The 15,174-nt window shown below is 41.7% G+C and overlaps 1 protein-coding gene across 1 annotated transcript in view; it reads left to right on the top strand.

Moving 5' to 3' along the window:
* VGLL3 (vestigial-like family member 3) overlaps positions 1-12,912 on the top strand; it is a 13,797-nt gene extending 885 nt beyond the window's left edge. The window contains exons 3-4 of the mRNA XM_008944474.1: positions 5,106-5,606; positions 12,317-12,912. Of these exons, the coding sequence (XP_008942722.1) occupies positions 5,106-5,606; positions 12,317-12,360 (545 nt within the window). The 3' untranslated portion in view covers positions 12,361-12,912. The remainder of the gene's footprint in view (positions 1-5,105; positions 5,607-12,316) is intronic.
* The last annotated feature ends 2,262 nt before the right edge of the window (positions 12,913-15,174 follow it).

Raw genomic sequence — 15,174 nt, 5'->3', positions numbered from 1 at the left:
GAAAGAGGCTCTAAAGGCATGGAAGAAGCAGTCACCTTGCTTGCCGTAGGCTGTGGCTCTGCCGAGGCCTGGAAGGAATGGGGCGGAGTTCACATGGCTTCACAAATGTCTGCTGCAAGGTTAGAGGCTTATTTTTAAGCTCCAAGTGTGAAACTTGGCCTGTGAGGCAAGAGCAAAGCTGTTTGGATACTGGATGCTTGGATATGAAGAGACCTATGCAGCCTTCTCGGGTGACTTTGCCAGGCGTTTTAAGCTTTGTCTGTGGCTGCTTTCCAGGTCAGGAGGAGCCAGCAGAGGCTGAAACAGGCTCGGCTGCAAGCCCTGCCCCGCGTGGCTGTAGCCATGTGGTGTGGTGCATTGCAGCCTGCCCATGGGCAGAACTGGTGGGAGAGATGTGTCCGTCATTATTGGCTGCCCGCGTGTGAAAAGGGGATAACCTTGCTCTGCGTTCACTCAGGGAGCAGAGATGTGGTAGGTACTAGAGGCATTTGCATACTGCCATCACACATTTCTGTGTCTGGGTAATTTTTCAGATCCACAGCTGCATTATTTCTGGTCATGCCCTTAGGTTAACTGGCAAAGGGACGCAAACTAAGTATCATGAGCAATGGCCTTGCATCGTGGTGAGTAAGAGAGGTGCTGTGAGGATCCTTGTAGGAGTTGTGGTGTTCATAATCAGGGATGTTGAGGTGAGAGTGTATTGATGGAAGTCACAGATAAGGAGAGACAGAATTTTTGAAAACCCCCATGAAGAGAAAAATAGCACAGAAGGACTTGTTTTCCAGAAGAATGATGACAAATCTGAGGAAGTTTAAGCAAAGGTCAGTACAAGTGGCTAGGGAGCTAGAGGAATTTATGGCTTGAGCCGGGACCACTAATGTTAATGGGAAATTTTCCGTTAACTCAGCTGAGAGCAGGACTGAATCTATGCTTACTAAAAAGGAGACTGAAGCATTTATAAATGGCCCAGACAGGCTACAAATGTTTTAGAGATGGGATCAAGGCAGTCCCTAGAGATCCTATGCCTACAGCAAGCCCTCTTCACTGAGCTTGGAGACATACCATGGATGGGGTTGTGTGTCTTGTTTTTGGCCTCAGACATACCCTGCCGTTTTTCCCTGGCTCCCCCTGTGGTTGCACAGCCTTCCCCAGAGGGCTCTGCAGGGGACAGGGTGGCCTGCCTGGCATAAGGGTTTTTCAGCCATGCCGCCTCCTGACCCTGCATGCCCCATGCCATCTGCAGGGAATGGAGCTCTGCTCATGAAAGTCTTCTGGGAATAAAGTAAGGGGATATGTCCTCTGCCATCATTGCACCTGCTGAAGCAGTGTGAAAATCCCTAGGGAGGCTGCTGGGCAGGGCTACTTGGTTCTGCACTGTGGATGCTGAAAAAGCTGAGAGTATATTCTTCTCCAGAGAACAGAAGCTGACAAGGGTTTTGTCAGGCACAAATGAGTTTCTGAAACATGCCTCCTGAAAAAAAGTTAGGCAAGGACCAATGCTAATGCCTTGGTCTTCTGGTTTGTGTACAGTTGTCAAATGTATTCAGTTACAGCAAATGGACGTGTATCCTATTGCCTAAAAAAGTTAAAATATCATTAAATTGGAGATCTTTTATAAATAAACATCACGGGTAGTCAGAATTTTTGTCAAATTACACAAAGATAAATACGAATGCTTTTTTCTTTTTAATTTTGGAAGGTACAGATTTAGATTGAAAGTGTGGACATGAACCGGCTACTCAGTTTGCTTTGCTATTTCTCCTTTACCTGAAAGGAGTAATTAGTAATGTTTTGTGAGTTTTTTTTTTTGTCTTGTTGTGAGATTTTTTTTTTTACTGTCCCCCAGGAAGCGTAAATTAAGGTGATAGTATGGGCTTTTTTTTTGTTTCAAATAGGGATTTTTGTTACGTGTAGAAAATAGAACCTCTTGTCCCGAAAAGAGCAAGGCTTCATCTTTCTATGTTGAAAATCCTGATTAGTTCAGGCTAAAATTAACTTCAAAACTAGCTTTTTATAAAATATAGTTTCCTACAACAGGCTCCAGTAACATGGACTTTGAATATTCAGTTGTAGGTGGAGCTACCTGAAATCTTTTGCAGGGGGTAAATGAAAATAATGGTACCTTAATGGTATTTTTATCAGCATATTTTTTCCTAGCTGAAAGTGGTGAGATTTGTTTTCTTTCTTGGGTTTTGTTTTTGGTCTTTTTTTTCCTCCTGCTTTAACTGAGAAATAATGTTGTACTACCTAAAATTCCATACATTGTCTTCTTTTCAACATGTGCGCTTTGGCATGTTTTCAATGCATGTTGGCCAGCCACCATGAACATTTGCATTAGTCACCACTTCGTGGTATCTGACTTGTTGCCATCTCCCTGCCTTCTTGTTCTTAGATTAGGAAATTGTAACTGTAATATCTTTCTTGGCAGACAATTTTTGTAAAATGCCTTCTTGAGAATTGGTGGAAGCTACACAGATTTTCTTTTTATTATTATTATTTTTATTTTTTTCTTTTCCCCTCCACCATTCTCAAGAACAGTGTTGAAATGGCTGTTTCTCCATTGCTGTGTCTCATAGGTTCTAGGTATCTGACATAATGGTGTCTGTAAAGATAATAGGTTGTGCTGCTTACTATTTTACAGATGGGAAAGAAAGGAGACCTTTCAAACACTCTTCAAACCCCTGTGCTTGGGGGCTGTGGTTCAACACAGGCGTGGTTCTTGTTGGTGGGTTTGCTGCACACTTAATACTTAGTAGCATCCTATGTGAGAAGTCAGAGTGGTTGTAGTTTTCTTGCATGTTCATATAACCTGGATGGACCCTGTATCTCCAGTGACATGAACTTGACCAGTGAGGTTGTCCTCTGCAGTGACACTTGATGTCTCTGGGGGGGTTGGTCTGTGACAGTTTCTGACTGTGGTAATGGTTTTATGAAATGTGCACAGGTTTGAAAAATGGAGATGACCAACCATGTTTTCTGTGGCCTAGGCCATCTGTATGATTGGTAAAACCAAGCTAGTGTGCAATCTGGGATGAATTCATACTGGCAAATCTAATGGCTTAAAGTGCTCTCTCCTGGTATTAAAGTTGTCCTACAGATACTTTGTGGTTTCCTATGCTTCTTTGAAGTGAGATGGTTTGGATTTAGGGCTTTTCCATGCAGATAACAGTCAGCTTACAAAAACTGGACATGGAGAAGCTTATTTTTGCCCTTTCCTCCCCTCCCCCCCCCCCGTTTTGCCAATACTGTAAGCCATATACACTCATCATCTCAGCCTAAGGAACAGTTTACAAACAAGGAACAATAGCAATTTAGGAGGGTTGCTGGGGCTTGTGTAATATACTTATAGTTCTCTCCAGTCTTCTGGCATGAATTACAATAGAAATACATTGTTAAAAAAATATGGCAGCCTTTTGAAGAAAACCATGTTGAAGTACAGCTTGCTAGATAAGCTTGCAGCCTCTGAAGCAGTTTGACAGAAAGAGAGATGCTCTATGTTTGTCCAGAGTGAATTTGCAAAGTCTATTTCCAATATCAAAAGTTAATCAGGCTCAGTAAACTGCCTAAATCAAAGCCAATTGATGTGTGGAAAAAAAAAGATCTGTGGTTTTAATGGATTTTAAAACAGATACATGAGTGTCCTAGTGATGCAGTCAGGAAACACAGTTTTTGTTTCCAAAATATTTTTGTGGAAGCAAAGTTCAGAGGCAGCAGTGTTTGAAGAATCTGTTCATTCTCAATGGTGTCTTCACCCAAGTCTCTTTCCAGTTGCTTATTAAACTAAAGCAAAACAATAGGTCATTTAAAAAAAAAGAAAAAGAAATATTTTTGTAAATGTTATATGAGGAACAGAGGATTCCTCGCCTCATCAGATATGAACCTTCCCTGGCTTTATTTCTCCATAGACTATTTTTATGACTGTTCTTTCAATAGAAGTGAAGTCCTGTAATTTTATGTTTCCACCTTTGACCAAAAAAAAAAAACCCTATTTGAGCTGAGAAATACTGCATGAAGCAGTACTTTCACACATGAGCTGGCAAGAGGATTGTGCGAATGAAGATGCCAGTGCTTTCCTACACATCTAAAACATTAACTGCTCCTTCAAAAGAGAAATTTTTAGAATGTGATTTCATAATGTAGAGGTATTGGAATCCATTTAAATATAAGTTGAGCCCTAGCTGTAAGAAGCAATGAGTCTTTTATTTCTGACAAAAAAATGCTTTCATTTACATAGATGTTTCTGCTTGTCTGATCCTATTGGATACACAGCAACGTGATATATTCTGTGAGGGACTAACATAAGAAGTGTTAGCTATGATCTTTATCCCATCAAAGAATGCAGTGTTTAAGAAGATCTGATACTCTTCCTTTAGCCAAATATCTCTTAGTCTGCGGTATGACCTGGTGCTGTGTCCTTAGAAGCATTTACAGCCGCAACAGCTGACTTTCTAAATGATGTGTTCTGCTCCAGTCAGGAGTCAGCCTCTACTCATAATTCCTGTACCAAGATCCTGAGAGGGCTGTGACTCTACAGTTGGAAGAAGAAAAGTCTTCTCAGGGAGGATCTTGTCAATATGTGTAAATACCTGATGGGTGGGAGTGAAAATGAGGTAGCTCTCCTCAGTAATGTTTGCTGACATGACCAGAGGCGAGGCAATAGGCGTGAATTAGTAAATGGGCAAGTCCATCTATACATAAGAAATCACTTTTTTTTTTTTTTTTTTTTGTTGTTCTTTCATTCTTTTCTCTTGTTCTTTATTTTGTTGGATGGTTTTTGTTGTTTTGGGTTTTTTTTTAAGTTGTTGGGGGTAGCTGAACACTGGAACAGGTTGTCCAGAGAGGTGGTAGAGTTTGGATGTTAGTCAAAATCTGACTGGACATGGTCCTGGACAACCTGATCAAGGTGACCCCACTTGAGCAGAGGGGTTGGACTAGATGATCTCAAGAGGGCCATCCTACCTCAACTGTCCTGTGATGCTGTAATTGCTGAGGGAGCTTGAGTTCAGTGTGGCAGATTTTAGAGAGCAGAAGATCATTGTGAGGGTTTTGTGATTAAATTTTGTTGTTCAGCTTCAGTTATACTTCATTTCTCTCCTCTCTGCCAGAAAGCTCAACAATTTCAAATCAAAGGAGCAGTTTCCCAACTTCATTTTGGACCAGCTCTTATCAGCCACCCCCTCCACCATGCTTAAGTGGAGTACACCCCGATTTCCCTGTTACTGCACCAGGCACCTTCCCATCACCAGATCCCAGCAGCTGGCCAGGACACAGCCTTCATCAGACTGCCCCACCTCCTCCCCCTGCTGCATCTGAATCCTGGCATTATCCTTTAACATCTCAGGTGAGCCCTTCATATGCACACATGCATGATGTGTACATGCATCGCCATCACCCTCACCCACACATGCACCACCACCATCCCAGCTCGCACCGCGACCCCCGGTACGGGTCCCTGCTGATGCCTTCAGTCCGCGCAGCGAGGATTCCTGCTCCCCAATGTGACGTGACAAAGACAGATCCTACAGCTGTCGCCAGCGCTACCTCAGCATGGGCTGGAGCCTTTCATGGAACAGTGGACATTGTGCCAAGTTTTGGGTTTGACACAGGTAAGATGGGTCAATTGTGTCTGCTTTGTTTTAGCAGTAAGAATTTGAGAAAAGAAGTGGACTTGCTGTAGCTGAAGCAGGGCTTGTTCTCAGAGCCTTCTCCAAATATATTTCTAGGTGGGAATCCCTCCTGAAATTGCTGTCAGGACAGATGAGCTGTGAAACATTCAGCTCTCACTGCCTTTTGCTGAGAGACCTTTGTCTGCCGTGGTTCCATTCAAGCCAAATGAGTTGTGAAATGATACGTTTTTTTTGTTGTTGTTGGTTGTTTGTTTGTTTAAATCTGGTGGGAAATGGTTAATCAAACTTCCATATGGTAGCTTCCAGCTTGTTCAGCTAGTTCATATATGCATTAACCAAAATATAGTTCCAATGAGGACTGAACTAATAACCTCTCAGTACATGAAGACTACATCTTGCTCATCCAAACTGGAACAGATCAGCATTGCCTTCCTGTGTAGTAGCCGGATGTCACAGAGAGAGTAGAGGTGCTTGTTGAGCTGTGCTTGCCATTAAACTAAACTTCTCTGTGTAGGGTGTAGGCAGAGGTCTGTGAATTAGATTCATTTTACTGTAGGGTTTGTAGCTGTAGGACAGACGCCATGAACTACATCTGCATCTGCAAGCTTTGACTGGCAGGCTCTCATTTCATTATGAGGAGCAGTCCAGCAGCCCTCATTGTTCATAGTTGCTTGTGATCAGGTGATGGGTGGCTAACAGTTTCCAGCACATCTGTCATGGACCTCGTATGCACTGTGGAGGTCTCCTCTTTCTGCTTGGAATTTCTTACCAACATCAATCCTTGCAGATTAGTACTTCTTAAATGCGTTATGTTATTTAGTAAGGAAATAGTAGGTTTACATCCCTGTTCCCCTTTCCTCAAAGTATCTGTTTTTCTTTCTTCTTGATAGCTCTAGCTAACTGATTCAATGTGGGAGAAGCACTTCCTTACTTTGATTAATGTGCAGGGGAACAGAGAACTGGTGGAGAAAAAGAAATGCTGTTTCTTATATATGAAATGCTATGAGCCCCAAACCTAATTGTAATTGAGCTAACTTCATATAAATACGTCTTCTCTCAACAACAACTAGGAACCAATAATCTCTCTTAAATACCATGCCGCTTGCTGCCTCAAGAAATTAAGAGAGAATCTGATTCTTAATGCCAGGCAATTTTATATCTAATAATAGTCCCACCCGTGCCAATGATACAAGAGGAATTACATTTTATGGTTATGGGTATAAAATGATAATCTGGCAGGACTTGGATCTCAAGTTTTGACCTTCTGACAAATTCCATAATGGGAGTGAGCTGCTGCCTCTGAAGTGTGAGCAAATTGTCACTGCCACCAGAAGAGGGGATGAACCCCTGGTCTTACGGTAGCCCCAGCAGTCCAGCTTTAGAGCTCTGGTATTTAACTTTGTGAGGATGGAGCCAAGAGCTACATAAGGGATTGTTATTCAGGAGAAACCACTGCCTGGCTTAGGTATAAGTCCAGCCTAGACTGTGAGTTGTTTGTGTGGGTAAGTTGTTTTGCTTACTGCTACATTTTTGGCAGCAGGAGGTCTAATAAACCAGGTGGGTTTTTTTCTCTTTTCTGTAAGAGCACAGTACCTCAAAAAGGATTGTGGGTCCTAGCACTGCCTTAGAGGACTAATTTAGATTTTGCTTGGTGCTGCCTGTTTCTTGCGAAAAACCCGATGGAAAGGCACAGTTGGATAGTCTTTTTGTCAGGATCCTGGTTTAATAGTACTCAACAGTGGCTTGCATGTCCACTGCCTCTCAGTGTGGGAGGCAGTGGAAAAAGCCTGAACTGTTAATTTCTGGCGCATGCCTAACTTGTGGGTCTTAGTCCACGAGTTCCTGTTGGGGAAGAGGGGAAATGTGTGACTACTTTGCAAGGACAGAGGGTCTCAGCAGACCAATGTCTCACTTGTTTGTGACTATTCAAAATGGCCATGCACTGAACAGTGAAACCTTATCAGGCAGCTCCAGTTTGGCACGTAAGGCTTTGGAAATGAGAGCAAGAAACAAGTAATAGCCTGTGACATTACAATTATTTGTTCTCTTACCTTGCACGCTCATCTCTCCTGCAAGGGCAGGAAGGCTCTAGTCTCCCATTTCAACCTTGCCTGCAGCTTGTACCTTTTAGACAAAACCTTGGTGATGGGCATTTGAGGAATGTTTGAAGTGAAAAGAGGAATCTTAATTGCCCTGGTGTTTTTTGTGCATCACCTTGGGGAAGGTGTGTTGTGCTACTGAGGAGAGGAGAGGGCTGCTGGAGCACCACACTGTGTCGTATCACCAGAACAGGTGAAGCTTTTCTTGCTCCGTCTAAGGTCTACGCCAGGGACGTTATACTGGATAAATCTCCACATCACACAGAATTTTGTTACATTTAACCCTGAAGTGAGATGGTAATCTCAACAGAGAGGCTAGAACCTGGAGGGCCTGGAAGAGTCTACTGTCTTTCTGTGGCATAGAAGTGGTTTCTCCAGAGTAGGTTAAGGCCACAGTGGTGAGAAAACTTCAGTTCTGGAAATCTTTGCTCATTTGTCCCTGGAGAGTAGAAAACATCAACCTGTGGATCTGTCAATGTATCAAATTCCATAAGCTTCAGATTATTTCTATGAAAAAGCTCATTTGATATATATCAAGAAATTGGTTTTCAGAGCCCTTCAAATAGGAAGATGATTTCCTTCACCCTTACCGTGGGCCACATTTCTTGTGCTACTGTCACACATGATTATAGAAACATTTGCAAAATTCCTCACACTGAATTATATGGAATGATAACGTTGGGATCAGGGCAGACTGGCTGTAACCTTACCCTCTTCCAGCTACATTGTTGCATCCCTGCGATACTAAGCCAAATATTTGATCTCATGAATGGATGGTGCTGAATCACTTCAAAGGTTAAGAGGGAATTCCCCTTGCACGCACAGTACAGTTTGGGAATTTATGTTTCGAAACAGATTGTGTGGGACATCAGAGTATCACTGTTCATGGAGCTAAAAAAGTATTGATCTCTGTTGGACATCTGTTTGAACTTACATGGTCCTGTTTTAGGGGATGAGGAGGGATTTGACTACCTTATTCTCATTAAATGTGGCTCAATCCTCATTGTGTGCTGCAAGTTAACCCTTTTAGGTGCTTCTTTATTGGTATCAGTGGGATTAAAGCGAATGTTAGTGTGCAGGAAAATCTATTAAAACCTGTTATGTTTGTGGCAGCTGGTATGCAGTGTCGTTACAAAGCTGAAGAGCCCAAGATATAATGCTCAATATAAAAGTACGTTTTATATCAAGCATTGATATGAACACATTGATATAGTACAGCATGTTTGTGCTTTAGGCCACAATTCCTTGCCCTGCTGATGTCAAGCAAAACAAATAGTCTAGCAGCATTGACTGGTGTTCATGGCTTGCATACAGAGAGCATTGCTGCAGTCATAATCCCACAGTGTTAGGGCTAAATCCTGGTGTTTACATTAAGGGTGCACAAGCTGAGTTGAGCACTGAAAACCAGGGACATGGGAAAGGGAATTGCTGTCTTGCAGTGGAGCTGGTGGTTACAACCATCAGTGTTTTTCTTAGGAGCAAGGTCGGACTGCCCTACACACCAGGCATTTCAGGTGGTCAGTCAAATTCAGCTGTGCTGGCAGCTGCCAGGTCTCTGCAGGCAGCCCTGTGAAGAGGAGAGCAGAGCAATGTGCCCTTCTACTACAGAGCCTAGGAGGATATCCTGTCCTGCTGTTGGACAGATGTGGTGGAGGAGGCTTTCTGTAGCCTCAGCACACTAATAGCAGAGCAGGATTTTGGCATATCTGAGGGCTGTAAGTCTGTCTTAAAATTGAGGTGCATATCCCTTATTGTCCAAAGTTATGCACATCGAGGTGCATAGCTTTAAATTTATTTTTTTTAAATCAACATCCTCTAGTTTTGTCTAACTATGGAAAGTCCATTTTTGGAAATGCCTGTACATCAGTGTGTCACCTTGAATATGGAATTTGAATGGTCAGTCTGCTGTCTTCTGTAGAGTTGTGTCTGTTCACATACCCTGTGAGTTTGTCACAACTCATTAATCTTGTTTAGATGTTACCACGGAACCTGCATTCTGCTTGTCGGGCAATTAGCTATAATATTGGTATCCTAGAGATGAGGAGTTGTGCTGTATGGCAATACTGACATTTGCAATGCAAGTGAGGAGGTCCTTGCTAAGAGGAAAATGTTCTTGCATAAGGCTGCAAGTGAAAGTCCTCCGTTAGTAGCAGGGTTGCACGTGGATGATATTAGGACTGAAGATAGCCTTGCCACAAAGGAGATGAGAAAAAGGGATGGAATGAGGAAAAGGAATGGGAAGTGTTCCACACTCGGTTCTGTAACTAAGACAACTTAAGTTTTTTTGGATTGTTTTCTCTGCCTCTTCAGACTTGACAGCTGTTTCTTAAACCTCCTTGTTACAGTTATTTCTGTTTGTTGCAAAAACACCTAAATAGGGAGGTCTCTGTTCAGCTGGTTATACCCTTTCTGTTAGTTCCTATTATCAGGTGAACATCCTCTTAAACAGGTGTCTTTTTTTTTTTTTTTTTTTTTTTTTTTTTTTTTAACTTTTTGGGGGCCAACAAACCTTTTTTTTTTTTTTTAAGCTGTTAGGAGCCACATAACCTGTTTCTCTTTTCACAGGCTTCCATTGTCTCTGGTGGCCTTTTTTGCTCCACTGGTGAATTTATATGACTTCCTTACTCTCCCAAAGGTTTCTGCTGTCTGACTCCATCTTTTTTTTTTTTTTTTTCTTTTTTTTTTTTTTTGGTCATCTTTGTTTTAAAGAATTGTGGACAGCAGTGAGGAAATAATGCAAAATTGTCCTCACTTACTGTGAGAGAGCTTTGGAGGAAACTAACAGCAGTTTATGATGACTCTGCCTGTGAATGATGTTGCCAGGAAAACAAGTGACTCTTAAGCAACAAGGAGATGTCTTCATTCAACATGCTTTTCTAGGCATGATGTAGTTGAGGGATATCCCAGTTTTTCCAATGTAAGGAAAGAGGTGGAAGTGCATGTGAAATGGAGCAGAAAGCCACAGAACAGAGTTTGGTGTGCTGTACCTGTGTGCTCTGCTTTCCTTATCTGTTTGCTGCTGGATACATAAGTGTTTGGATTTGTGACTGTTAGCTGATTTCTTTGTAGCTCAACTCTGAAATTAGGTTGATCATCATGATATTGGAACAGGCTGCCCAGGGAGGTGGTGGAATCGCCGTCCCTGGAGGTGTTCAAAAAACGCGTAGATGTGGTACTTGAGGACATGGTTTAATGGTCACGGTAGTGTTCAGTGTTGGTTGGACTTGGTGACCTTAGAGGTCTTTTCCAACCTTAATGATTCTGTGATCATTAAATATTCAAGTTTGTACTCCTAAAATGAGGTAGTCATCAGATCTGAACCCATCCTGCATGTTAGGTTTTCTGAAAACTTATAGGTCTTCCTTTGTGTTTCACTGTGTGATCAGATATGAAAATGGGAGATCTATGCTTAGCACATGTATCTGTCAATTTTCACAGGTTAAAGATCAAATGAACATTGATCTTCAAAGGTTACAACATCATTGAAGTCTGGAGTTGCACCTACTTACATTAGTGGTGAAATTTACCCTAAATTCTTAGCAGATCGAGTAGTTGATATATTGGTCTTGGTAGACTATGTAGCAGGGCAATATATAGAATGACAGAGTGGAGTACTGCTGTCTATATAGTAATGATGATTTATAGTGGGACGTGCACCTTCATTTCACAAAATGGCATATACTTGACTCAAAACATCAGGGGGCAGGCTTTGAATCCATGATTCCTAAGTGCCTTACTACCTCTGAAAATATGTGCCTGCACCTCTCTCGCCTTTTACTTTCCCTGTAAGTGAGCAAGAATGTATCTTCTTTGGGATGTTTCATCTGCACCTCCCCCTGTATTGTCTGGATTTTATGTAAACGCCCTTTTGGGTGTAAATCTAGCAAAGATTGAATCTCTCTGGAGCAGAGAAATCCTAGATTATAATACAGTTTCCAAGTCTATAATGCTAAAGCCACAACATAGCACCACATTTATTAGATAGTCCTCGCTTTTCATAATGGAAAATGTTAGAGGAACTCATAACAAGTGCAAGCTGAAAATCATTAATTTTTCCCATGTGGAAGCACTAGCCATTCTTGGCTAAAAATATGGCACTCTGTAGGTGAAATTATTTTGGTTTTTTTACATGCTGCGGGAACATTTTCCCTCTCTCCTCTGTAAAGTGAAATGTCACAGAAACTGTGAGATCCTAAAGTGTCAGACCTTTTGTAAAAGAGGTGGGGTCTGTGGGTGGCCCCTATCAGAAAAAATTATTCTGTTGCATACTGGGTTACCTATACAGACCTCACTGGAGGACTTTAACATGTCATGCCATGCTCCAAATGAGGCCAAAACAAGGAATCACACACAGAATTTTATCAGCATCCCTGAACTGCTTGAGCCAGTCTAGAACTTGTGTGGTTTAAGCTTATCCCACACAAACTAAAAAATTTTGGAGCAATAACAGTATTTCTAACCAGTAAGTTGTGTTTTTTTTTTTATCTTCCTAATTGAAAACTGTTTATCTTTATTTCAATTGAATGGAGAGGAAGAAGATGTATAAAAATGTTAATTTTTTTTTTTTCTTTTTTCTTTTCTGAAATATAGGTCTACAGCATCAGGACAAGAGCAAGGAAACTTCTTGGTTCTGAAGTTCAGATAAATTAAGACCAGTTAGAGCTGGAGTCAGCACATCTGGGCAGGCGATATAATGGTCGTTGACGCCTTCTGCGTGGGGCAAAGGACACATGAACATGAAGAGCCAACCATTCAGTTTTTGCTGTTGAGCCTTTTGTTTGTAAGGCCGTTTATGGGTCCTGCAGTGCTGGAGAAAAACAAAACCCTAACTTTTCTTTCTTTCCTCATCTGAGCCTGCTACAGCTGGGCAACCTAACTCCTTTCTGCTCCTATAACAGTGTGTTGTTTTGTTCTGCTTGATATTTTATCAACAGTCTCAACAGTCAGGAAAAAGACTTTCCCTTGACTACAGTGCGCCTACCTTCAGGAATACAGTATTTTGTAGCTCTTTGTGCGTCTATTTTTGTAGAAATACAGAAAGTTTGGGTAAGGATTGATGGGCTATTTTAGGATGACATATTTTTTTAAAAAAAAATGTAAAATTGTTAAGTTCTGTTTAAAGAACTTGCTCTCAGAGAAGCACTGGCAAAAAAAAAAAACGTATAAAATGCTATTTTTAGATGTCTGTGATGTGTTTGTGCATTTTGGGTTTTTTTGTTTGTTACCTCAAATTTCTATCTTTACTTTCTTTTTAAAGAGCTAAACCTTCTTGTTTCCACATTACTAGATGTTGATGTTTTTGTTTGTTTCTTCTGGCTTAATCAAGTATACTTCACACCTAAAATTTCAGCCAAATATTTTTCCTGGTGTTAGATTGTAGTAAGGGTGTTTGTTTTCTTGCTTCTAAAGGTGGCTTTGTGCTGTGCTGATTGTCAGAAACTTGCAAACACCTTTAGCATGGAGCAAATCTTGGGGTTATAGGAACTGCATTTCTAGTTCCTCAGTTCTTTCAAAATGGACCAAATATGAATTTAAATCAGACGTGAGTTTGGGCCTGATGTGTGATCCACTGAAGCTGTTGAATGCAGTTCCCTGTGGGTTATGTTTCAGGCCCTCATAGTGCTCATAAATATGAGAATATTCTTTTTGTAACTCATGAGGCAGGACTTTGAGCTAAGCTGTTTCAAGGGGGGGTAACTCATAACACCAATATTCATGAAAGAAATCTCGGTTTTATAAAAATGTGTGAATTGTGGAAACAAAATGGTTTCAACTGGCCTGATCTGTCTGCTGAGCACCTCAAGGAAAATGCTGAAATTTTAAACTCCTGTTGAGTTCAAAACCTGTTTGTCTAACCTAAGATTTGCTATGGGCCTTGTAAGATTCCAGCTGCAGCTCTTGAATTTTGCAAGAAGCTACATGTGCTCAACATGCACAAATTCGGGCTTAGCTGCTGTCTGGGTAAGAATCTGAACTTGGAAATGACATGGCCATGCCTAGCCACAGCACTGTGCAAGGTGTTTGGGAAACCCCATTTCTGGCCTGGGCCTTGGATCTCACGTGCATAATAAGGACATTACTTGAAGCCAAGGTGAGCATGATCCAATCCTGAATAAGGGCTTCAAGATTACCTTTGACAGCCCAAGCCTGCACTGTGGTGGATCTGGGTCAGCCTCCATGCCTAGCCCTTGACAACCCCAGTGAGTGTCAGCGTGTGCTGAGGTGAGATGACTGTGCTTAGCGTGGGATCGGGGCCTGGGCTGTCAGAGCCTAGCTGTTGCTTGGAGGTGTTGCCTTTCTGCTCTGTGCACCCAGGGTCCCTCCACAGTGTTTCCTAAGGCTCTTATAACCAATTATTTTTCTGTTACCACTGTTTTCAGACATGCCTTTCTGAAAGACAAACCAGCTAAATGGAAGCCAAGACACAAGCACATGGCCGAGATAAGAAACAGTTTAATTTTAGGGCAATGAACCGTGTAAATGTAGATTTGTCAGGTGGAGACCACATGGATCTGCGTGTGAAAAGGGAGGAGCAGTGTTGGGATCTGCATGCCACTCCAAGGTTCAGGCCTCCCTCCCTGTGCTGCTGCTTCTCTTCAGGCTTTTTGAATTTGATCCAATGAGGTGTTGAGTGTTCTCCCTCGTCATGTGAGAGGGCTTGACATATTGGCACTGGAGGCATTAAGATGATGTCACAATTTGGCAAGACCCTTAAGAGTGTACGTTGCTGATTTAGAGTTTGAGACGGCGTAAAAGTGCTGAATGGACTATGCTTAAATATTGCTTTAAAGTGGTAGGGTTGTAGTTTCTGTGATGAGTTGCTGAATTAAGTGTGATGGGGTTTTTTTTGTGCTCATCTTTATAGTCCATCAGCATTTCTTTTAATAAATTTCACTGTCATGATGATTCTATGTATTATTGCTACTCTGGTGGAACTAGCTCCTCAATTTGTCAATGAATTTGTAATGCAATGGGAAAACTGTATAGGAGGAAAACTAGTAATAGCTGCCATGGTTCACTTTCTTATCAGGACAGTGTAGTTCAGGAAATATCTCAAGAATAAAAAGATTATTTTTTTTTTTGGTCTTGGCAAAGAGGCAGTGTATTCTCTTTGTACTTCAGGGCTGGAGAGTTTGCATGGTAGGGCAAGCAAAAGAAAAGGCAACATTTCTTTTTAAGGTGTACTGTGTTTGACTTCCTGAAATAGTGTAAAGTCTATCAAGAGCAGTCAGTTCATTGCTTTCCTCTTTGTAAGTTCAGATAATAAGGGACCCCCTTCTGTTCCCTACAGATGTCAAAACAAATGGTACAGGAAAAAAACAGGCCCACAGTTTGCACTGGAATCCCTTTCTGGATTGTTTTAGTGAGTTGATGGATAGTGGGGATGAATATGTGGGGAAGCTATTGGCTCTTCCACCTCGAGGACTACTGTTACGTGCCGAGTTTCC

This window comes from Merops nubicus, unplaced genomic scaffold, assembly GCF_000691845.1.
Source record: "Merops nubicus isolate BGI_N331 unplaced genomic scaffold, ASM69184v1 scaffold21317, whole genome shotgun sequence".
Classification (NCBI taxonomy): Eukaryota; Metazoa; Chordata; class Aves; order Coraciiformes; family Meropidae; genus Merops; species Merops nubicus.
Note: the sequence above shows the minus strand (reverse complement) of the source record. Positions and strands in the feature narration are given on the sequence as shown.